The sequence below is a fragment of the Xenopus laevis genome, chromosome 4S (assembly GCF_017654675.1).
Source record: "Xenopus laevis strain J_2021 chromosome 4S, Xenopus_laevis_v10.1, whole genome shotgun sequence".
Taxonomy (NCBI): domain Eukaryota; kingdom Metazoa; phylum Chordata; class Amphibia; order Anura; family Pipidae; genus Xenopus; species Xenopus laevis.
The window spans coordinates 131,147,110-131,170,829 of NC_054378.1; the positions used below are offsets into that span (position 1 = coordinate 131,147,110).

Below are 23,720 nucleotides of genomic sequence, written 5' to 3' on the forward strand. Positions count from 1 at the left end.
GTGAAGGTTTCCTTCTTAACAGTCCCAATTCTAGTAATACAACTAATGACGCATGGTTCACACATGAGGAAATTCAAAAGAGACTAGAACATGTTAAGATTAACAAAGGTCCAGGGCCAGATGGTATTCATCCCAGGGTAATTAGCGAGCTTAGCTCTGTGATTGCCAAACCTCTTTACTTAATTTTTCAGGATTCATTGAGATCTGGCATAGTGCCGAGAGACTGGCGAATTGCTAATGTGGTGCCTCTATTCAAAAAAGGATCTGGTTCTCAGCCTCAAAACTATAAGCCAGTTAGTCTGACGTCAGTATTAGGAAAGCTTTTCGAAGGGTTAATAAAGGATAAGATGCTGGACTTCATAGCAAATCATAATACTATGAGTTTGTGCCAGCATGGTTTTATGCGTAATAGATCTTGCCAGACTAACTTAATTTCTTTTTACGAGAATGTAAGTAGAGACCTTGATTCTGGGATGGCAGTGGATGTGATTTACTTAGACTTTGCTAAAGCATTTGATACACAGAAGGTGCCACACAAAAGGTTACTGGTTAAATGAAGGAATGTTGGCCTGGAACATAGTATTTGTACCTGGATAGAGAACTGGCTAAAAGATAGACTACAAAGAGTGGTGGTAAATGGAACATTTTCTAATTGGACCAGTGTTGTTAGTGGAGTACCGCAGGGCTCTGTACTAGGTCCCTTGCTTTTCAACTTGTTTATTAATGACCTGGAGGTGGCCATTGAAAGTACTGTTTCTATTTTTGCAGATGAGACTAAATTGTGCAGAACTATAGGTTCCATGCAGGATGCTGCCACTTTGCACAGTGATTTGTCTAAACTGGAAAACTGGGCAGCAAACTGGAAAATGAGGTTCAATGTTGATAAATGCAGGTTATGCACTTTGGCAAAAATAATATAAATGCAAGTTATACACTAAATGGCAGTGTGTTGGGAGTTTCCTTAAATGAGAAGGATCTTGGGGTCTTTGTAGATAACAAGTTGTCTAATTCTGGGCAGTGTCATTCTGTGGCTACTAAAGCAAATAAAGTTCTTGTATAAAAAAGGGCATTAACTCAAGGGATGAAACCTAATTGTGTCTCTTTATAGGTCCCTGGTGAGGCCTCATCTGGAGTATGGGGGCAGTTTTGGACTCCAGTCCTTAAGAGGGATATAAATGAGCTGGAGAGAGTGCAGAGACTAAGTGCAACTAAACTGGTTAGAGGGAGGGAAGAGTTAAATTATGAGGGGAGACTGACAAGGTTGGGGTTGTTTTCTCTGGGGGAAAAAAGGTGCTTGTGAGGGGACATGATTAGACTTTACAAGTACATTAGAGGACATTATAGACAAATAGCAGGGGACCTTTTTACCCATAAAGAGAATCACGTACCAGAGGCCTCCCCTTCAGACTAGAGGAAAAGAAGTTTCATTTAAAGGAACAGAGTAGGGGGTTCATCACAGTGAGGACAGTGAGGTTGGGGAATGCACTGCCGGGTGATGATTCAGTTAATGACTATAAGAGGGACTTGGATGATTTCTTGGACAGACATAATACAAAGGCTATTGTGATACTAAACTCTATAGTTAGTATAGATATGGGGATATATCATTTATGTGACAGTAGGGAGGGGTGTGTGTATGGGGCTGGGTTTTCATTTGGAGGGGTTGGACTTGATGGACTTTGTCTTTTATCAACCCAATTTAACTATGTAACTATGTAACTACTGTATAATGAATCTCGTTCCCTGGAAGATTAAAATATCCCACACAGAGAGGATACCAAGTGGGACTACGTGTTCTATACATAGGGAATAGCTGTGCACAATAAGCAATACTCTTATACTGTACTGTCTAAGGAAAACATTATGGCAGCTCCCACTTAAAAATAACAAATATTCCAAAAAAAAAGAATTAAAATGTTTTGCACAATAAAAGGGCCCTCTTTTTTTTTTTTTTAAAAAAAAAGGTTTTTATTTTGCGTTTTACAACAATAAACAAACAAACAAATATTGCACTGTTCCATCTTATTGTAAATATCACAGTACCATATCAGCATTTGCATACTGTGTATATACTTTAATTCAGGTATAATTCTGGATCTATCGCCCCTAGACCACTTAAATAGGTGATATATATATATATATATATATATATATATATATATATATATATATATATATGTCATTGTTATCTTGCCCTCTTTTTAATGAGAAAATCGGCACCATTTGGGTTGTTTGTCTTTAGACTCAACGATTCCATCTTTTGTAAACTCACATAATGTACTAGAATGAGCCGGGAATGATGAGGTTAAGGTTTAACCCTGTCTGTACCCTTCATCCCCTGCCATTTCTACCCCTATTGCTATGAATAAACATAATGTGATCGACATGTTTAATATTTTGTCATTCTTTGATAACTTGTGTGTTTCAAGAAATGTGCCATTTATGGGGGAGCCCTATAATTCTATGAAACCCTCCCCATTCTCTGTGTCCTCTCGTGGGCACGTGGTGTGACAATCTAAATGTCGGACTGTTGGCGTGAGTCTCATGTGGTGCTTCAGTAACAACACGGCCTTTGTCTCTTTTCTCTCTTTGCTTATAGAATTAACCCCTAGCAGTAAGTGATCTGTTTTGCTATTTTGTGTCGTTTAAGTCGTGTCTGTGCCGTGTTAGAGTTTCTGCATGTTGGAATATTGAAATCCCTTCATGTGTCAAACAGGCTGTTGGTCTCCCCCAGCCTCCTCTGGACGTGGCAGTTGCAATGATGTCACCACCAGTGCAGTTTACAGGAGAACTTGCCCCTCAGGACCACATCACCCCTGCATCGTACAAACACACAGATGTACCTGCGACTCCCCAGACTGAGGGTCATCAGCCCAAAACTTCACTGCCACCAGCCCATCAAACTCACTACCAATCCCAACGGCCTTCTGGGGAGACCAGCACAGAGGTACCTTCCTATACGTTCCCTCTAACTGCCCCAATTGCCACGCGGCTCAGGACTATATAGTTATCCAGATGCATTATGGGTTTTTTATGTAAACAATGCCCATATTTGGTATAATTCATTTAAAGGAATAATACACAATTGAACTAACAAGGGTTTCAGAGTGAACATGGAATCCTAGGGCCCTGCTCTCTAAAGGATTATTGTATCTGTTTTGTGCATCTGTGGCCCTTTGGTTGTACAATCGATGGTTCTCAACAGAAAGTGATCCAGGCCTTATTTGATGTTTTTGTTTATTTTAAGGAGCCGCCTGTGCAGGAAAATCTAGTGAGCTCAACACAAAGTTGTGATAAGTAAGTGATTTGTGTTTATTATAGGGTTTTTTTTCATCATACAGCAAGGCAGGTCAATTGTGTTTTTAGCAGAAATAGATACAGTCACATGAGTACCAGAAAATACACTCCCCCATGCAAAGGAAGTAGAGACAGTCACATGAGTACCAGGAAATACACTCCCCCATGCAAAGGAAGTAGAGACAGTCACACGAGTACCGGGAAATACACTCCCCCATGCAAAGGAAGTAGACGCAGTCACACGAGTACCAGAAAATACACTCCCCCATGCAAAGGAAGTAGAGACAGTCACACGAGTACCAGAAAATACACTCCCCCATGCAAAGGAAGTAGAGACAGTCACACCAGTACAGCAAAATATACTTCCCCGTGCAAAGGAAGTAGAGACAGTCACATGAATACCAGGAAATACACTCCCCCATGCAAAGGAAGTAGAGACAGTCACACGAGTACCGGGAAATACACTTCCCCAAGCAAAGGAAGTAGAGACAGTCACACGAGTACCAGGAAATACACTCCCCCGTGCAAAGGAGGTAAAGACAGTCATATGAGTACCAGGAAATACACTCCCTGTGCAAAGAAAATAGAGACTGTTCGATGCATATTAGAAAATACACTTCCCAATGCAAAGGAAGCAGATATGGTCAAGTGTATCAGGAAATACACTCCCCATGCAAAGGAAGTAGAGACAGTCACAAGAGTACCAGGCAGTGCCAAACCAAAGGTTGACTGCACCCAAGACTCCCAGATACTTACAGATTGCATAGGATTCAATGAATCAATCTTTGATCCATTTAGTTAGAGAATCAGTCTCTGAACCATTTCAGCCAATAATTAATAGTAAGAATAACGTAATTTGCAGTATGAGTGTTTCACATTAGAACGGAAGGATTTAGGTGATAATGGTGCACTTCTCCTTTACTAGCTATGCAGGTTCAGATGCAGCATCTGGTAGGGAGATGAGTGATGGGGGAGAAGGGGTTCATGGAAAACCAACCAAAAAGCATCACCGAAGGTCTTCCCGGACCCGATCCCGCTCCCGCCAAGAGAAGGCTAATAAACCCAAGCTGACTATTCTTAATGTAAGAACCATGTCTGTCCTTGGCTTATTGTCCCTCTAGAGTTCTCTTTTGGGTGTGTCCGCTATTCTCTCATTGGGCTCCTCCCCTTGGCTGTGCCATATGCTGTGTATCTGGTGTGTTTTTTGCTGCTGTAAGTTGGTATTTTGTGTTGCAGGTTAGTAATACTGGTGATAAGATGGTGGAATGTCAGTTGGAGACACACAACCATAAAATGGTAACGTTCAAATTTGATTTGGATGGCGATGCACCGGATGAGATTGCCACATACATGGTACGGGCAGAAATAGATTTTTATTATGTTTATAGAGCATTGGTTCTGGAGTGTAGAATGGGCAGAAATTTGACAGGGGGCTGAGTTTAGCAGTTAATAAAGAATAGCCCATTTCGTGTTCAACACTTTCTGAAAGGTTATTGTTGCTGTAGAACAACAACAACAGTAGGGGGTTTTGTTTGAGTCAAATTGTAATTGTGAACCAATCTCCTTGGGGATATAAGCTTCCAGTTCCACTGGGTAAGGGCAAGATAGGAACTTTCTGTTACAACGGGTAAGAGCAAGGCAGGAACTTCTGGGTTCCACCAGGTATGGGCAAGATACAAACTTCCTATTACCCCGGGTAAGGGGAAGATATGAACTTCCTGTTCCACCGGGTACGGGCAAGATAGGAACTTACGGTTCCAATGGGTAAGGGCAGGATAGAAACTTCCGGTTCCAATGGGTAAGGGCAAGGTATGAACTTCCTGTTACACCGGGTAAGGGCAAGATAGGAACTGCCAGTTACATGGGGTAAGGCCAAGATAGGATCTTCCATTTACACCGGGTAAGGGCAAGATAGGATAAGGGGAATATAGGAAGTTCCACTGGGTAAGGGGAAAAATGTGTTGCCCTGTCACAATGTGCCCCCTTTTGGTGACGGCGGTTCCTTGTTGCAGGTGGAGAATGGATTTATTCTGCAGATGGAGAAGGAGATCTTTATTGAGCAAATGAAGGATGTTATAGACAAGGCGGAAGACATGTTAAGTGAAGATACGGAGGGGGAGAGAAGCTCGGACCAAGCTGCGAGTCTTCAGAAAGTGGATTCTCATGGGAAAGAGACGAGTGAGGTAGAGTAGGCACTTCTCTGTAGCTCTTGTTGTGGGATGTGATGCAAAAGCTGTGGGAAAGGGACGATGCACTGACCAATCATGTCTATGAAGAAGGGGGAGTCAAACTACCAGCTCAAAGAATAAAGAGAGTGTTGGGGCAGAAGAAGAAGAGATAGCACACTCACCGCTTTAATGGGGGACTCATTAGAACACAGGATGGGGTGGGTTGGGTCCCTTGATACACATAAGGAAAATTTATAAACATGGTTTATGTAGTGTAGCATGTGGGGTCTTACTTGTCAAGTTTTGGTTTGCTTTAGCCCCCCTCTTTCATTAAATTATATTATCTATATATATATATATATATATATATATATATATATATATATATATATATATATATATATATATATATATATATATATATACACTGTTCAAATGACCAGCAACTCCAGGGATTTCAATGAAAATTTTTTATGTGTTTAAGTAAGTGCAGATACAGCCAACGTGACGTTTCGGTCCACTCTGGGACCTTTCTCAAGGCCTTGAGAAAGGTCCCAGAGTGGACCGAAACGTCACGTTGGCTGTATCTGCACTTACTTAAACACATAAAAAATTTTCATTGAAACCCCTGGAGTTGCTGGTCATTTGAACAGTGTATGGATACTTTACCGTGCACCCGGGTAATCGATGCGATACGGTGTGCCACCCAGACGAATACGGATATATATATATATATATATATATATATATATATATAGATAGATAGATAGATAGATGTAAATATCCTTATTTCCAGTAGATTGGGGGTTGGTAATTATGTATAAATCTTTCCGAGGTTTCCATTGAGCAGAACTTTGATAAGTCACAGGAGAACCAATAAATATGGTTTTCCATTTAAAGTCACTGACATGTTTTACAACTAAATCTTATGGAATGGAGTCAGGCCCATGACCCTAATTATCCAGTTCTTTTTGTTGTTTAAGGAAAAGGCCCCGAGTCAAATGAAAACTCCGGTTTATCAACAAAATGGTAGGAATTTTCTGACAATTTTCTCACTTTCTTTTATATATGTGTTAACTAATGCACATTTTTTGTTTTCTGATTCAGTTCTACATACTGGGAAGCGGTGGTTTATTATATGTCCAGTGGCAGAAACTGCCGGTTCCTCCCTGCCAGAAATGCCCCTAACTCCCTTAATTACCCAGCAGCCAACAGACCTCAAAGGTAATGTTTTCTCCTCCAATGGAATCCTCTGTTATCTTTAAGAGTAGTGTTATTATTAACATGTATTGGTACTACTGGATATATGGGAATATTCATTGGATTTAGACTGTACACAATTATTTCTACACCCCATATGTCGGAAAGTGGCTCTTGGGTGCCAATATTTTTCCAGTGTTGCTTATGTTCCCCTATTCGTTTTTTTCCTTTGTGGTCATTTTTTCTTCACAATTTTTTAAAGTGATCTTGACTTTTACTAAATGTGCCACTTTTTATTTGCAAGGGGGTTCTGGTTAGTTGGTGAGTCATGTGTCATGTCGTAGCCTCACATCCGACACTTTGGGGCAAATTCTCTAAGATTCGTAGTTGCACCAGAGTCCGCTTCGCCGCACTTCGCCTGGCGTATTTTCGCCAGCGCTACGCAAATTCACTAAAATCCGAAGTTGCGCTCAGGGGAAGCGTAAGGTTGCGAAGTTGCACTAGCGTTAATTTGCCAAGCAAAGCGAAGTTACGCTAGCGATGGTTAATTTGCATACGGCGCCAAATTGAAGTTACAATGGAGGAATACGTAGAATCACTACAAATGCCTGGGAAACCTTCAAAACAGCAAATAAAATGTTTATTTTGCCCTACACATGTGCCCACTGTATAGTTAAGGTGCCATGAGTTAGGAAATGTAGGGGGGAAGGAGGGGAGCCCCAAAAAATTTTTCGATCTTTTTCAGCCTATCACCCATAATATAGAAAAAACGCCAGCGTTTTTTGGGACTTAGAAAATCCTTATCTACTCTATTGCACTTCGTCTGGTCTGAGGTGGCGAAGGAAGTCTGGCGTAAAAGGTAGCGTTCAGAAAAATCTGCGCGTCAGCGAATTTGCGTTGTTACGTCCGTTGCGCAAATTCGCCAGGCGTAAGGGTGTGAAGTAACACTAACGGATTTGCGCCAGTGAATCGGCGAATTAACGAAAATGCGCTACGCTAGCAAATTAACGCTAGCGTTAGGCGCTTCGTCCTTTAGTGAATTTGCCCCTTTGTATTTAAAGTGTAACTATCTCGGAAATGAAAACATACTGAAATTTTCTACATTCTGTCCTGTTTCTCAAACAATTAAGTTACTCTTCACTATTCCCATCTCAGAATCTCTAGCTCTTCGTTCTCCCCTTATGCAGGAGCCTGTCAATCAAAATCAGACTCCCCGACTCCTGCATGAGTAGAGAAGAAAGAGAGGCAGATGCTGATAGGGGGAGAGGGAAGAGTAACTTGATTATTTGATACGCTTATATTAGATATATTTTGCAATATAATAGACCTTTTTGCGATAGTTCCCCTTTAATACAGATTAATATAGATGGAGATGACGTGTGTACTTTATGTGATGTTTGATGAGCCCATTGTACCTCTCCTACAGATCCGACAGTCTGCGAGGAGTCCGTATTTGCTACAAATGCCGATAAGTCAGATCTTGCTGTGACGCAGAACATACTGTGTGACAATGCCAGCGCCATTCCTGCCTCAAGGACACAATCTTCTTCTACAATATCTTCCTCAGATCTGCAAACCCAGACAGAACTGTCTATTTCTGCTCTTCCTGAGTCTCTCTCATTCCTCCAAGAAGAACAGAGTCATTTCAGTCCTCCTGCAGTTACACAGCCTCTAATGGACTCTACTGCAGCCTCTCTTCTTTATGAGGCTGACAGAGCGGAGGCCTGTGAGAGCCTGGAGCCCGAAAAGAAACCTAGTTCTCCAACTACTGATCCAGCTTCCAGCAAAGTAAATTTAACAGAACCGGCACAAGCAGTCATTTCCCTTTCCAAAGAAGACAGACTGGCTGCTCACCAAGAACAAACTGTAGATCTACCCCCAGAGCAGAATTCATTGTATGTATCCAGTATTGGTTCTCCTCTTGTGAACTCTATCAAACCAGATGTCCCCATGCCCAGTTCCTTGGCTCCTCAGGAATGCCAGCCACACCCTGATTCTGATATTTCCACACCACTGAAACCCGTGCCAGCTGCTAATCAGTCTCTGGTTCTACCAGTTGGTAGCTCATCTTGCCCACAGCCTAGTATTAGTGAGTCGGATGGGGAAGGCCCCCCAAGGGTAGAGTTTGCTGATGACACTATTAAAAGCTTAGATGAAAAGCTTCGCACTTTGTTGTACCAGGAATACGCCCCTGCCAATGTTTCTGCCGGAACCCCAGACAACTGTTCTGAAGCAGAAAGTGGAGCAGAGGGAATTCATGGGCAGCCGGGTAATGGAGAGACCGTCACTGAATCCAGAAACCTCTCCCAGTCCATCTCTGAGCCCCAAGTGAAAGCAACGGAACTCGGTGGGATTGTCACTGAGAAAAGTGCCAACGATTTACCAAACCACAAGGTAAGTACCTGCAACCACTTCCATGTTTGAATACAATTGCCTTGCCCATTTTAGTGCCCCCATAAATACAGTTATCTGGAGCCCATTATCCAGAAGGATCCGTATTACTGGTAGGCTGTCTCCCATAGACTCCATTTTAGTCTGATAATTGAGAATTGTAAAATTGATTTCCTTTTTCTCTGTAATAACAAAACAGTCGTTTGTACTTGATCCCAACTAAGATATAATTAATCCTTATTGGAGGCAAAACCAGCCTTTTGGGTTTATTTCATGTTTAAATCATTTTTTAGTAGATCGAAATTACAGAAAGATCCCTTGTCCAGAAACCCCCAGCTCCCCAGGATTCTGGGCAACAGGTCCCATACCTGTATTAAGTTCTGTTATGAACTTGCCCTAAAGAAGGACTAATACTCTATAATATATAAAAAGTTAGATTGTCGCATCCGTAAGAAATGGGAGCACCCAGTTCTATTGTTTGGTGATTATGTCTCTGATGATCTGGATTTGGATGAATCAAGAGCGCAATACATACAAGCAGTGCTAAAGTGCTCACCTGACAAATTGGCGTGATAATCTCATTCTCCCTGGATGGGTCTCGAAGGAAATCACGGGGAGGGAGGGTTGGCTGACAAAGCGAGTTTCATTTTGTCGTGCTCGTTAGCGCAAGGCCAATTAGTGGAGGTAACCATGCAAAGGAAATCCCACCTACTCCGCCCCCTGGAGAGGTAAATTGGTGCCTGGCAGGGAGGGAATGTTTCTGCTTACAGATGTATAAAGGGCAAAGCAAATGTAGGTTCCACACTCTCTGCCGTGTATATTACAGTCTGATCTGATCCCGTTGGGATGATGACATTTGGCGTTGCAGAGCGGTCAGTATGTCCTGCACCGAAATTCCTGCCCCTTTTAAACCCCACCCTGTTTGTGAGCACGCGCTTGACAGTAACATTTGTTATTCGGATAAGGAAATCCGCTATATTTGTTTTCTTTAGAACAAATCAATACGTCTTTTTATTATTTCTTATTATTTTTATTATTTAAAAACATAATTGCACTGTGCAACCCAGCAATTCCCCAGTATTACGTTACACTGGGGCTCCAGCAACATAAAATAATTGTGAGATCCCCGCCTATAAATATATTGTGCCCTTCATCAGCTGCTAGTGTAGGACACCAGCACCACTTCTATTGCCAAAAAATGGCACTCTAACCTCAAACAGCTTCCCACACAGAAAACCACTGTCACTGCAGCATTGAGCATGTATATGTTTATATAGTTATATTCCTCAGCACTTCACAGGGATCATTCCATCAGTCCTGCCTCAGTGAGCTTACAATCTAAGGACCCTATCACATTCCCATCAGTCCCTGCCCCAGTGAGCTTACAATCTAAGGTCCGTATCACATTCCCATCAGTCCCTGCCCCAGTGATCTTACAATCTAAGGACCCTATCACATTCCCATCAGTCCCTGCCCCAGTGATCTTACAATCTAAGGTCCCTATCACATTCCCATCAGTCCCTGTCCCAGTGAGCTTACAATCTAAGGTCCCTATCACATTCCCATTAGCCTCTGTCCCAGTGATCTTACAATCTAAGGACCCTATCACATTCCCATCAGTCCCTGTCCCAGTGAGCTTACAATCTAAGGACCCTATCACATTCCCATCAGTCCCTGCCCCAGTGATCTTACAATCTAAGGTCCCTATCACATTCCCATCAGTTTCTGCCCCAGTGAGCTTACAATCTAAGGTCCCTATCACATTCCCATCAGTCACTGTCCCAATGATCTTACAATCTAAGGTCCCTATCACATTCCCATTAGCCTCTGTCCCAGTGATCTTACAATCTAAGGTCCCTATCACATTCCCATTAGCCTCTGTCCCAGTGATCTTACAATCTAAGGTCCCTATCACATTCCCATCAGTCCCTGCCCCAGTGAGCTTACAATCTAAGGACCCTATCACATTCCCATCAGTCACTGTCCCAATGATCTTACAATCTAAGGTCCCTATCACATTGCCATCAGTCCCTGCCCCAGTGATCTTACAATCTAAGGACCCTATCACATTCCCATCAGTCCCTGCCCCAGTGAGCTTACAATCTAAGGTCCCTATCACATTCCCATCAGTTTCTGCCCCAGTGAGTTTACAATCTAAGGTCCCTATCACATTCCTATCAGTCACTGTCCCAATGATCTTACAATCTAAGGTCCCTATCACATTCCCATTAGCCTCTGTCCCAGTGATCTTACAATCGAAGGGCCCAACACTTTCCAATTAGTCCCTGCTCCAGTAGAGCTTACAAACTAAGGTGTCTGTCACATTCCTATCAGTCCCTGCCTTATGAGATTACAATCTAAGGTCAGTATAACATTCCCATTATTTCTGTCCCATTGAGACATACAAACTAAGGTCCCTATCTACACTGCTTCCAACAAGTTCAGAATGTTTATTTTGTTTAACAGATTCAGACTGCACCTCCAAACCATTCCCAGAGGAGGGATTCTGGCACCCGGAAGACTCTGAAAGAAAGTGCCGATGACGCTTCTCCAAAAAGGAGGGAGACTCCTGACAAGTCCTCCAAAAGCATTGGCAGGTTCTCCCTTGTGAGCACAGAAGATGACGTCACAATGATCTCTCTAAATTACATGAGATTTTCAGCCCCACCAGATGTCTACCTGGATCAATCTCCACCACAACCAGCCAAGCCCTCTGTCCCTAGATCTCACACCTCATCCCCCATCAGCTCTCTGTTCTGTGGCCATGTTTCCAGTGATTCTGAAAATGATGTCCCTCACTCCAAATCCAAAGATGCTCTGCCATCTACCCCCAGTAAAGGGGGCACCAACGACTTCATGAAGAAGGCAGCTGCTTTCTTGCATCGCTCTGGAAAGGCCAGTACCCAAAGCCCAGACTCTACGAAAGGCCAAGTCATAAAAATCCCTTCCATAAACGTGACTTCTTTCCATTCGCAGTCCTCCTATATGAGCAGTGACAATGACTCAGAGTTTGAAGATGCCGACATGAAGAAGCAACTGCAGAGCCTCCGGGAAAAGTAAGAATGAAGGGTTATAGTTACTTATTATATATAAATATGGGTTTGTGTGCATAGCACTCATGCTAGACTGGGCTGGATGTCTAAAGGAATAAAGATGGCTGTACACAGGAGAGCACATACCAAAGTCCCCAAAGGGAGGGTCTGTAGATGAACAGGACATATCTAATTAATCCTTTAGATTGTTGCTGTTACTGGTCCTCGTAGAAAAAGTACTTCATTATACCAATGCTCTTGTGATTTTGTCACTTGCGGTAGAAGTTGCTCCTGGCCTGGTGTAAGGCTACTATAAAGCCAGTACTAAATCTTCCAGCAGATACCCACTAGCTGCACTCAGAGATATCAGCTTGGTTTCTGCACAATCCTTTGTTCCTTAAAGGAGAAGGAAAGTTTAAAACTAAGTTAGCCTTATCAGAAAGGTCCATCTAAATATACCAGTAAACCCCCAAAGTAGTGCTGTTCTGAGTCCCCTGTCAAAAGAAACACTGCATTTCTTTCCTTCTATTGTGTACACATGGGCTTCTGTATCAGACTTCCTGCCTTCAGCTTAAACCTCATTGCCCTGGGCAAGAGCATGCTCAGTTTGCTCCTCTTCTCTTCTCTACTGTAATCTGAGCCCAGAGCAGGGAGAGACTCAGGCAGGAAGTGATGTCACACCATGTTAATACTGCAGCTCCTATCCTAAACAAACAGAGAGTTTCTAGAGCTTTTTACTCAGGTATGGTAAAACATTCTACAGAATAAATATAGCATTCTAGCCTGCACTATTGCAGCTAATCTATTGGCAATAAAATGCCTCCGTAGCTTTCCTTCTCCTTTAATTGTATTTACTACTGCACAGAAAATCTGCCCCCATAGACATGTGACCAGTGCACTTACATATATTTGGGCTGCACCAATCTCTACTTACTGCAAGGAGTAACAGAGTAACAGTATGAATAGTTTCTCATTTCTCGTCCCCCTCCCCAGGCACATTAAAGAAGTAACTGAACTGCAAGTGCAGCAGAAGAAGGAGATTGAGGCCTTATACCTTAGGCTGGGGAAGCCTCTGCCGCCCAATGTGGGATTCCCGCATGCGGCACCCCCTAGTGGCCGCCGGAGGAGGATCAGCAAAAATAAGCTGAAAACTGGCAAACTGCTCAATCCGTTGGTGCAGCAGTTAAAGAATTCAACCAACAGTCCAAGTAGGTTACTCGCCTCTTCATGATGGGTAAATGGGTGGGGCCCGTAACAAGTTTATATTGGGTGTCCAGGTGTGGTTTGACTTCATTGCTAGGGCAGAGGTGTTTACTTTCTGCTAAATTTCCCATAAAATAAGCTTAATTTCTGCTTGATTTCTTGGGTCACCTCTGGCTTTGACCTTGCCTCATTGCAGGAGTTTATTTTAGATGTTCCTCATATCTAGGTGTGTTTGGCTTCATTGATCCACTTATATCATGTGACGCACATAGGTTGATGGGCCGAGGGTTTGGAGTCTTGTGAGAACTGCTATATATATATATATATTGGTTATATTCATGATGAATAAACGGTTGATGACAGTGTAAAGACTTGGTACATGTGAAATTGTTGTGCAGGTCGCATTTCCCCAGAATGCAATGGTTCCCCTGCTAAGGATCCTGCGAAGCTTCTCGCAGGCTGCACTGCAGGAACCTCGCCAAGCCATGTTGTACAGACGCAGCAGCCTTGCTCTGTGAAGGTCACCATGTCGTCCGATAATATCTGTTGTGGGGTCGTCCGGGACGGTGTCGATGTGCAGAGCAGTTCAAGCCAAGGTGATTAGTTTCAGTGGAATTGCACCCATGCTGGCATTTTGCTGAGTAGAGTATGCGAATGCTGCACCAGGCATCAGGGCGCTGTAATGCCTTCCTAGTGCACGACGCTTTGCTTTGATACTATCTCCAGATATGGTGTAAATAATCATTCACCCTCTCCATATCATCTGTAAGTCTGTGTGGGTGCAGTCCCAGCCTGCTATGCCTTTAGCTACCACAGGTGGCAGAGTCCTAGTAGGTACATACCCCCAAGTTGATTGGCTGGGCAGATTTGGCCCCTGGAAGCATTTCACTTAAGATGAGACTATCATACAAATAAACATTTTATATGCCAAATTCTAAGCAACTTTTCAATTGGACTTCATTATTTATTTTTTATACTTTTTCAGTTGTTTGCCTTCTTCTTATGACTTTTTCCAGCTTTCAAATGGGGGTCACTGACCTCATCTAAAAATCAAATTTATTGTTATCACTACTTTTTATTGCTCGTCTTTCTGTTAAGGCCTCTCCTGTTCATATTCCATTCTCTTATTCAAATACAAAGCTAAATAACTCAAAACCCACAAATAATAATAGAAGATAACCAGTTCAGAATATCCCTCTCTACATCATAGGTAGGTTGAGGTGAACATCCCCTTTAATAAATGCCATGGTAGTTTCCTTGGAAGCAAAGCTTTATTTGTTCAGATGATTTGCCGACATATAGTGATGTAGGACAGACATGTTGGTCTCTTGCTGTTGCTGAACTCCAACAAGAACTCCAACCAGAATTCCCAGGGAGAGCAGGGAGCTGCATTGTAAAGCAGGTGAGATGTTGCAGCTGTAGCACATCCAATCACATCTATCTCTACTTCACAAGTCTCTCTCTTCTCCCCCCTTCTTCTCTCCTCCCTATTCATTTGCAGGCTGGACGGTTTACCACCAAACGTCTGAGAGAGTCACCTATAAATCTAGTAGCAAACCTCGTACCCGATTCCTCAGTGGACCTGTGTCTCTGTCCATCTGTTTGTATTTGTTCTTTTGTATTTATTCCACCTCATCTCTCTCCCCTCTCTGATTTCTGTTTAATTGACCTTCTTCCTTCTCCTGCTGGTACCCAACCTGAACCCCAGGAAACCTGTGTCCCTCAAATGAATCCTGTATAGTAAAGATACACACTCTTATAATGTACTGCGCACCTTCATATATTCATTTACGGAAGGTCCAGGGTCGAGGTCCCAGGATCTTCTGCTTTAAGTGCCAAACCTCATTCTGTACAGTCCCTGAGTAGCTGGGACCAGGCTCATAATATACAGTCTCTTTAGACTTTATAGACAAGTTGCAGCCACAGGTTGGATACCAGAAAGACCTTTTCTTTCTTTTTTTTTGCTGTTTAACTTTATTTTTTGCCATCGGAATGCTTTGGGTATAGCTTCTGAATTGTTGGTACCAAAAGCTTGTGTGTTCTAGTTCTAGCAATCTCTCTATACAGACAAGGACTTAATTAGGCAAAGATTTACAGGCAACTAACTAAAACTTATGTACCTAATATAGAATTTTGTGACCAGAGAAACAAGCCACATGCTCCCTGTGTTTTAGACAGAATACTTAGCAGAAAGAAGCATTACAGTTGTCAAATCCAGATTGTAGAGACGGTGTGCTTGGTCCATTCCCAATATGGATTTCATGTTCCTTCCAACAGGTGAAACCTTTTCCTGTAACTCATAGATTTTGAAACCTACACCTAGATTGCTCCAATGCTTCGTTGCATTGTTTAACCATGCTTTGTCCAGTTGAACCCATAAGTGATAGCCCTAAGCAATGGGAATTTTACAGGTATTTGGTCCCAAAGGGATGAGGTAGAACTGTAAGTTTAAATGAAGAGTCAGGTTTCACCTTTCTTTTCTATTACTGAAGTTTTCAGCTTAGATGATCCTATTAAAACTGGACATTCCTAGCCATGTTTTTTTGTGCTTTAGTTATTGTTTAAGGTGCACTGTGGTTTTGGTATCTTCTTAAAGGCTAACTGTTCCATTTTGTGGTTGACTAGTTGCATTTCTAGATTTAAGGGTATTGCTCTGGCATCCTTACTTTCTTGCTGGGGTATAGGAATCCATTGTCTCCCTAATATTCTTTTATTCAGACCATGTGACTTAGAGAATCTATCTATATATCTATCTATCACACACCAACACTTTGGATGGAATTCAAACCATCTCTGACTTAATGCTTGAGTTTATAAATCCAAAAATAATCCTTTTTTTTTTTTTGATTAACTTGGCTGCATAAGCTAAAAATCTGCCTTTTAACAGTAGAACCCAGTGAAATTGCATTCAGCTACTGATGTCAAAAATGTCATCTCCGAATCTCGATACTTCAAACGTTCCCCTTTCCATCAGTGACTTTCATTAGTGTGTCGGAAGTTTTTCGCCGCGCCAGACTCTGCTTCTTTATGTAACCTACATTTCTGCTCCTCTGTCAGTTAAAAAGGGAGAAAAGTAGACTCTTAAAAATAGATGTTCCCTCTTAGCGCTGGGTCCAGATATAAAGAGCATTTGTGTAAGATCTCTGACTTCCCAGTAAGGGAACTGACCCCATGTTCACTGGGTTCTGCTGAAAGGAAAGGTTAGATGTGGCTCTTGGCCCCCCGCACACATACCCAGTGGCTGCAACAATTCTGGCTTCATTGTTTTTATTTTTGTCCTTTCTTCATTTTTCTACTTCACCTGGATGTCTGTCTATAGCCGCTCTCCCTTCTCCACTCAATGACTTCTCAGATTGGTGTCTGTACGTCGCCTAACTGTCTTTGTCTTGTGTTATTTTGCCTTGCAGGGTCCACCCTGAAACGCCTGTGTTTAGGCAAAGATCACAGTAGTAGTAACTATCTTGTTTTTGCTTTGGTCTTTCTGCTTGTTTATCTGTACTTCTTCTCTGCATAGCATGAGACTTTGCACTTAAAGGTTCATTAGCTGTCTCATTTGCTGCTGATATAAAGTATTTGGCAGGTACCTGTGCAGTAATTCACTAACGCACGCCCTGTAATTGGTCTTTGGGTATTTGCATGTTGTGTGATTTCTGTGTGCGTGGAGTTTACCTTCGTCATGTGTCGTGCTAATAATAGTCCTTTCATTTATTTGGAGATTAAAGGAACGCATTGGCTAAACTAGTGGCAGCTGTTATGTGAAAGACTGTAGCAGGAGCCGGATATCTGTAAAAGTCTCCATACACTGCTGTCACTTACAGCCACTCACAGGCAGATCTGTTTGTTTGATGAAGGTATTCAATGGGCAAATCTTTGCCTGATTTGGCTGTTTTTTTGGCACTATACACTAGCCGATAAGCTGCTGGCTTATTATAGTGTGTCCATGTCAGTAAACAATATCTGCTTTTGAACAGCCAGCATAAAGAATAAGTAAACCTTAAAAATAAGTGAATGTAAAATTGATGAGGGGGCTATCCTAAGCACTTTTGCAGTGTGCATTTTTAATGCCAAGTTATTAAGCAATATGTGTACTGTTAATATGAACATCTGATGTTTTTCTGCTTAGGAAAGCAATTAGAAACCTTTCTCACATCTTTCCTAAGCAGAAGAACATCAGCCTCTTTCTTTCTCCTGACAACTTCCTTGACTACTTGCTGGTCAGACTGGTGGGAAACTGACCAGCAGGTGGCGCTGTTGTAACTAAATTCATTCATATTAACAGTACATGTATCCCTTAATATCTTGAATTTAAAAATAAATAAATAATGAATTTACATGGCAAAAGTGCTTAGAATAGCCCCCTCATCTATTTTACATTCTCTTATTTTAAGGTTTACTTATGCTTTAAAAGGCAAATATACCCCCATTTTTTTACGAGCCATAATAATCTACTTATTAATTAGGACCTTACTTGGCCCCCTGCAAACCCTACTTTCTCTGTAGTTTCACTCCACGTTTCATGATTTCCTTTCAATCCGTGGAAGTGAACAGAAGGAAAACATGGTACGTCAGCAGATGACAGTTTCAAAACTGCCTATTCATGAACCATCCAATATCAATATTACATGGAGATACTTTTGCATGATAAACGTGCACATTAAATCTTGCTTTTTCACATAAGGGCAATGTGTATTGTAGCTCTGGTATTTTGTTTGAAGGTCCTTGTATTCTCATTCCTGTGCTTCCAAGGTTCTTTAGCCCTAGATTGAAAGAGCCGCTGTGACTCTTATTATTCAATTATCATATTGTTAATTTGATATTTGGATGTGTATCAGACTGTGTCTGTGCAAATCTGTTCCCTATTTCTGTTCCGGCTATACCGAAATGTGCAGAGAGTCTGTTTGAGTAGATTAAGCTCAGTCCATACAGTAATCATTTTAGGTAGACGCCTTTGGAAAGTCGATGGAATGAGAATACAATTGAAAAGGAACAAGAAAAGCAGACAACAGATGTCAGTACATGGTGTCTGTTAGATCTAAAGATGTTTTTCTGTTGTTGTGAAGGATCTTCGACAAGCAGCCTTGCAACTGCCCCCGAGGCCTCAGCGCTGCCACCGATGAACATGCAACCAATCCAACCGCAGGCCAATAACAGCAATAACAACAAGAAAGGAATGTTCACGGATGACCTTCACAAGTTGGTGGATGAGTGGGCCTGCAAAACTGTTGGTGTGGCACACTTTAAACCATCGTTGAACCAACTAAAGCAGTACCAGCAGAGACAAGATCTGGAGCCTAAGTCTAAGCCCAACGACCTGTGCGACGTACGTAAATTAATGAGTATATACGGCACTGTAATGGGTAAGAAGAAGAGATAAAATTGGGGAGAAAAGGGAGTGTGAGGAGGAGGATGAAGGAGAGGTAGCGTTTGAAGAGGATGAAGAAGACCTGTAGAATTTGGGGGGGGGATAAAGGAGAGAGAGAGGTATCATTTAGTGGAGGAAGAAGGGAAAGGGAGCATTGAAAGGAGATTGAAGATGGGGAGCAGTATTTTGCTGGGTGGTGGAAGGAGGAGTAAAAAGAAGGCAGGCTATTGGGTAGAAACAGTGTTGGGGAGGAAGTGGGGACAAGGACTGGGACAGGAGGATTAAGGGGAGAGCAGTTGGGTGGAGGAAATCAAATCTAACAAAATACAGTGGTCCAGTGCCTGGTGCTGGATGGGTCAAGGCATGTTAAATATAACATTGTGCTCCTTTTGGTTTCCCTAGATGAATTGTGCCGTGCCAGAGTCCAGAAAGAGATACAGCATTCCTATGGCTGCCCCTTCATCTGTACCACTGGCTTCAGTCCACTCCTCCTCTGTCCCAGTAACAGTTCCAGAAGCTGTGCAGCCTGGTACCTTTATGATGCCCTTTTGTCCATATGCAGCACCAATGTACAACATGCCCTGGGCAGGAGCTGCTGAGCATGGGACTGCAGGCAATCAGATCATTTCCCAAGTAACCCCGATAGGCAACCAAATATTCCCTGTGGCACTGCAGCACTCAGGTCTGCATCCTGCTGGATCCAACATGCGGATTACGTAGTTCATTGCCTTGTTTCCTTTTAGTTTCAGCTTTAAAAGTGTTTGAGCCAATCAGCTTCATGCTATTTATTATTTTCTATATTTTCCCCCTCCATTAGTGTTTTCAAGGCCTGCTGTGCAGTGCAATTATATTGCAGCGCTTTTACGCCATATAAAGGTTATTTGGAGACCGTGTCTTGCTGGTATCCAGTCCAAGCCAAACGCTCACCTAAGCACCACCCACATCACTGTGAAAGTCCGCCAGCTAGTCACATGATCACAGCAACAGCCCCTCCCTACTGCTGCAAACACTTCTGTACTTCGATTTCCCACAATCCTTTATGTAAACTGCCCTTTCTGCTCCAATTCTGGGTGGTTTAGTGCCTTGAGATGTCTGAAAGGATCTGTGAAAAAGCTTGAAAAGCAGGTTTTTATTTTTAACTCCAATTTTTAATTTAGATGTTGTGGTTTTAGCAACAAGCACTGCAGGCTTACGCTGGAATACCTGCTGCATGTCTGGCAGTCATCAGTATTTATTTACAGCCCCTGTATGATGGCAAAAACCTCCCAAATCAGCAATTGTATGAAATGTGGTTATTTGGGGGGTTTTCGGAGCCACAGAAAACTTTGAATCTTGGAGCCATTGTAGCTCAGAAAGACTGAGTGATTGTTTTAGAGGTTATGGGCCGCTACTGGTCAGCTTGGGGCGTCTTTCTTAGAATTTTCCTGCTGGTTTCTGGTTTTAATTCAAATTTAGTTTTAACGAAACGGTGCCCGTGCCTTTTAACTGCTGCCACTTTTTTTTTTCTTTTCAAAAAAAGAGGGTTTAAGATGAATTAAAGTGATACTGATAAGCAAAGCCCTGTGAAGGGTCTCACCCCATTTTACTGAAAGTTACCTGCCCCCCCAGGATCATAGGATTTACAGTCTGTCACTAGTTCACTAATGCCATATAACGTCCTTCATTTACATTGGTGAGCTATTTTTTGGCTAGAGTCCATATACATTTATGCAGAACAAACAGACGTTACAGCCCTCATTTCAAGAACACAAGTGGCAATCATGCCACCCAACTGTCTACTGAAAAATCAGAATATACAGAGATCAGGCTGTATTTGTCCCTCCTGCACTGAACAATCACTCTCCTTTCTAATAAACCCAGACTTGTTCTACCAGCTCCATTCTGTCCTAAACCATGATCAGTTAAAGGGATACTGTCATGGGGAAAAAAATGTTTTCAAAATGAATCAGTTAATAGTGCTGCTCCAGTAGAATTCTGCACTGAAATCCATTTCTCAAAAGAACAAACAGATTTTTTTATATTCAATTTTGAAATCTGACATGGGGCTAGACATTTTGTCAATTTCCGAGCTGCCCCTGGTCATGTGACTTGTGCCTGCACTTTAGGAGAGAAATGCTTTCTGGCAGGCTGCTGTTTTTTCCTTCTCAATGTAACTGAAGGAGTCTCGGTGGGACATGGGTTTTTACTGTTGAGTGTTGTTCTTAGATCTACCAGGCAGCTGTTATCTTGTGTTAGGGAGCTGTTATCTGGTTACCTTCCCATTGTTCTTTTATTTGGCTGCTGGGGGGGGGGAAAGGGAGGGGTGATATCACTCCAACTTGCAGTACAGCAGTAAAGAGTGATTGAAATGTATCTCAGCACAAGTCACATGGCTGAGGCAGCTGGTAAACTGACAATATGTCTAGCCCCATGTCAGATTTCAAAATTGAATTTAAAAAAATCTGTTTGCTCTTTTGAGAAATGGATTCCAGTGCAGAATTCTGCTGGAGCAGCACTATTAACTGATTCATTTTGAAAAAATGTTTTTTCTGCTTTGTGCTTTCTAAATTGCATTTTATATCTCATGCCTCCGACTTACCTCTAGAAGCCTCTCCTGGGGTGAGATGCCACAAAGCAGTCATAGAGTTCCATCTGTTGGCTCCCTCGTGAGTTTAGCTTCTGTAAAACATCAGTATTACATAGAAACAAGATGTTTGACTACAGCAAGATCACTTGTAACTGAACTGTGCACCATTTGTTTGGAACCTTCCCCTCCGGTAAATTACAGTCTCTCCCAGTACCCCAATACAGAGCTCTAATTTTCTGTATTTCTGATTCGTAGGCTGCTCTCTTTCACATGGTCATGGAAAATAGGCACCCCCTGGGTGAGTGAATCCAGTCTTAATCCTGTATTTACCCAAGCACAGAGCTCTTTACCTCCTGCTCTGGGTAAGTACTGGGTTCATTAGAGTCACGTACCCAAGGGCTGGTTCTAACCATAGGAAAAAGAATGGTTGAAGTGCAGAGAACTGGACCAGAATAAGTAATGGGAGGCAACAGAATAATTTATACCAGGGTTGTTCCATATAGGGTAAGTAATAGGGCAACTTTCACCCCAACTGGACTTTTCAACTTTATTTTGACCTTTTAAACTATATTTAGACCTGTTTAGTTCCCTCTGTTCCTGAAAATTCTGGAACTAACCTAGTAATTTATTCCCAATCTCCCTGCGCCAATGTATTAATTTTGTTGAACCCCTTCCTTCACCTACACCCCTTCTTCTTTTTGGTACCCTTCCCCCCTTGCTCCTTTGCAATGTGCACAATATTAAATCAGTTGCTGATTTCTGTTCAGTTCTATACCCTTATAAAACAGTTTGTATTATGTGCAAGAGCAGCTTGTCTGATACTTATGCTTTGCCTTTGACTTCATTTTGATCACTCTCAGAATTGCCTTTTTTAACACACGAATTGCACTATTTATTAAATGTATTCTTTAATCCCCTACCTGTGTTAACCATCATTTGACCACCAGAAAAGGCGCAACTGTGATTTCGCCAATAAACCAATATATATTATCTTGTGGATCCCACTAATACACTTCACTATGTCACAGATTTTTCATCTTCATATAAGTCTGTTCTGCTTGAAAACTGCACTATTTGAAGGGTACCATGTTACAGGGCAGAGTGTTTTTGTACTCTGAAACCCACCTTATTGCACCTGCCACTGCCTTATTGATAAGTCTGAATCCCTCTTCTACTACCCAAAGATATTAAAGGATATATATGCACAGTACAGTTGCTGTAAAATGAGCTGGCTTTAGTGGTGCAAATAGGGAATTACTTCTACGGGACCCTAAAGAGCAGCAGAAGAGTTAAGTTTTACTTATGTTCTTATATTGGGCCAACCCTCATGAGCACAGTCTAGTCTCAGAGCATGCGCACTCAATCTACCCCTGCAATAGCCCGTTCCCTGCTGGGGAGCTGGGGACTTGCTGCCAAGCTGTGAATTGTATAGTTCTGTCTAGATTTTGGGGGTTCTATTGCCATTGTAACTGTAATTTGGCGGTAACCCTGACTGTAATCCGTCAATTCTGTCTGAATTGAATTTTATACGCAACTATGTAGAGTCTTCTACCATGGGAAACGGAGATCTAAGTGAGAGATTTCTGTTCTCTTCATTATTTGTTTGTTTTTAGATGGTATATTTCAAAAGGGAAATGTGGGAAGAACAGGCCACACTTTCTCAGTCTGCTTGCACTGAATCTTACCTTGAAATCTGCACCGCCTGTTGTAAAGACCCATCTCCCTGTATGCTGACAGTGTCAGTGGCACTAAATCCTCAATATTGTATATTAATGATACAAAATAAACATTTTGTGCTTGACATTGTGAGCTGTTTTTCTTGAGTGTTGGGTCATGTCAAGAGTGCGTTTATTGTCATTTCATCCATATACGTTTGTACGTTACACATTGAAACGAAACAACGTTCCTCTATGACCATGGTGCTACATACAACATAGATGTACCGGACAACAGACAAAAAGTGCAAGTGCAAAAATATGCAACTCCTGCGTGACAGGTGAGCACTGTGCAAGGACAATACAGGGCACACTCAGCAGATGTAATGTGTTAAGTAAATAATGCTAAACGTCAGACATAATGGGTGTATCATTGTGACATGACAGTAGCAAAAACATGGCAAAGAACATGACAAAGTGCAGATGTGCTCATAGGGAACAATTGTATCCAATGACTATTTATTTATACAATGGCGTACAGTGGTGTGTAATGTTGTGGTATATAGTAAGGTCAGATGGAGTGTGTGTCAGATGGAGATTTGTCCAGTCCTTGAGTATTCAGGAGCCTTATGGCTTGGGGGAAGAAACTGTTACACAGTCTGGTAGTGAGGGCCCTAATGCTTCCGTACCTTTTTCCAGATGGCAGGAGTGTGAACAGTGAGTGTGAGGGGTGTGTTGGATCAGCCACAATGCTGGTGGCTTTACGGATGCAGCGAGTGGTGTAAATGTCCATGATGGAAGGAAGAGAGACACCTATGATCTTCTCTGCTGTCTTCACTATCCACT

At 42.2% G+C, this 23,720-nt stretch overlaps 1 protein-coding gene across 6 annotated transcripts in view; it reads left to right on the plus strand.

The window, feature by feature from the left end:
• LOC108704406 (serine/threonine-protein kinase WNK2) overlaps nt 1-20,155 on the plus strand; it is a 54,562-nt gene extending 34,407 nt beyond the window's left edge. For 2 of the 6 annotated variants that reach the window (XM_018240942.2, XM_018240941.2), the window contains 15 exons: nt 2,717-2,947; nt 3,248-3,297; nt 4,223-4,379; nt 4,534-4,650; nt 5,310-5,480; nt 6,449-6,494; nt 6,573-6,689; nt 8,092-9,059; nt 11,523-12,112; nt 13,082-13,296; nt 13,690-13,887; nt 14,793-14,891; nt 16,699-16,743; nt 18,352-18,611; nt 19,056-20,155. In XM_018240942.2, the coding sequence (XP_018096431.1) occupies nt 2,717-2,947; nt 3,248-3,297; nt 4,223-4,379; nt 4,534-4,650; nt 5,310-5,480; nt 6,449-6,494; nt 6,573-6,689; nt 8,092-9,059; nt 11,523-12,112; nt 13,082-13,296; nt 13,690-13,887; nt 14,793-14,891; nt 16,699-16,743; nt 18,352-18,611; nt 19,056-19,373 (3,582 nt within the window). In that variant the 3' untranslated portion in view covers nt 19,374-20,155. The remainder of the gene's footprint in view (nt 1-2,716; nt 2,948-3,247; nt 3,298-4,222; nt 4,380-4,533; nt 4,651-5,309; nt 5,481-6,448; nt 6,495-6,572; nt 6,690-8,091; nt 9,060-11,522; nt 12,113-13,081; nt 13,297-13,689; nt 13,888-14,792; nt 14,892-16,698; nt 16,744-18,351; nt 18,612-19,055) is intronic. The other 4 variants (XM_018240943.2, XM_041561875.1, XM_018240944.2 and 1 more) reach the window with 4 other exon arrangements.
• The last annotated feature ends 3,565 nt before the right edge of the window (nt 20,156-23,720 follow it).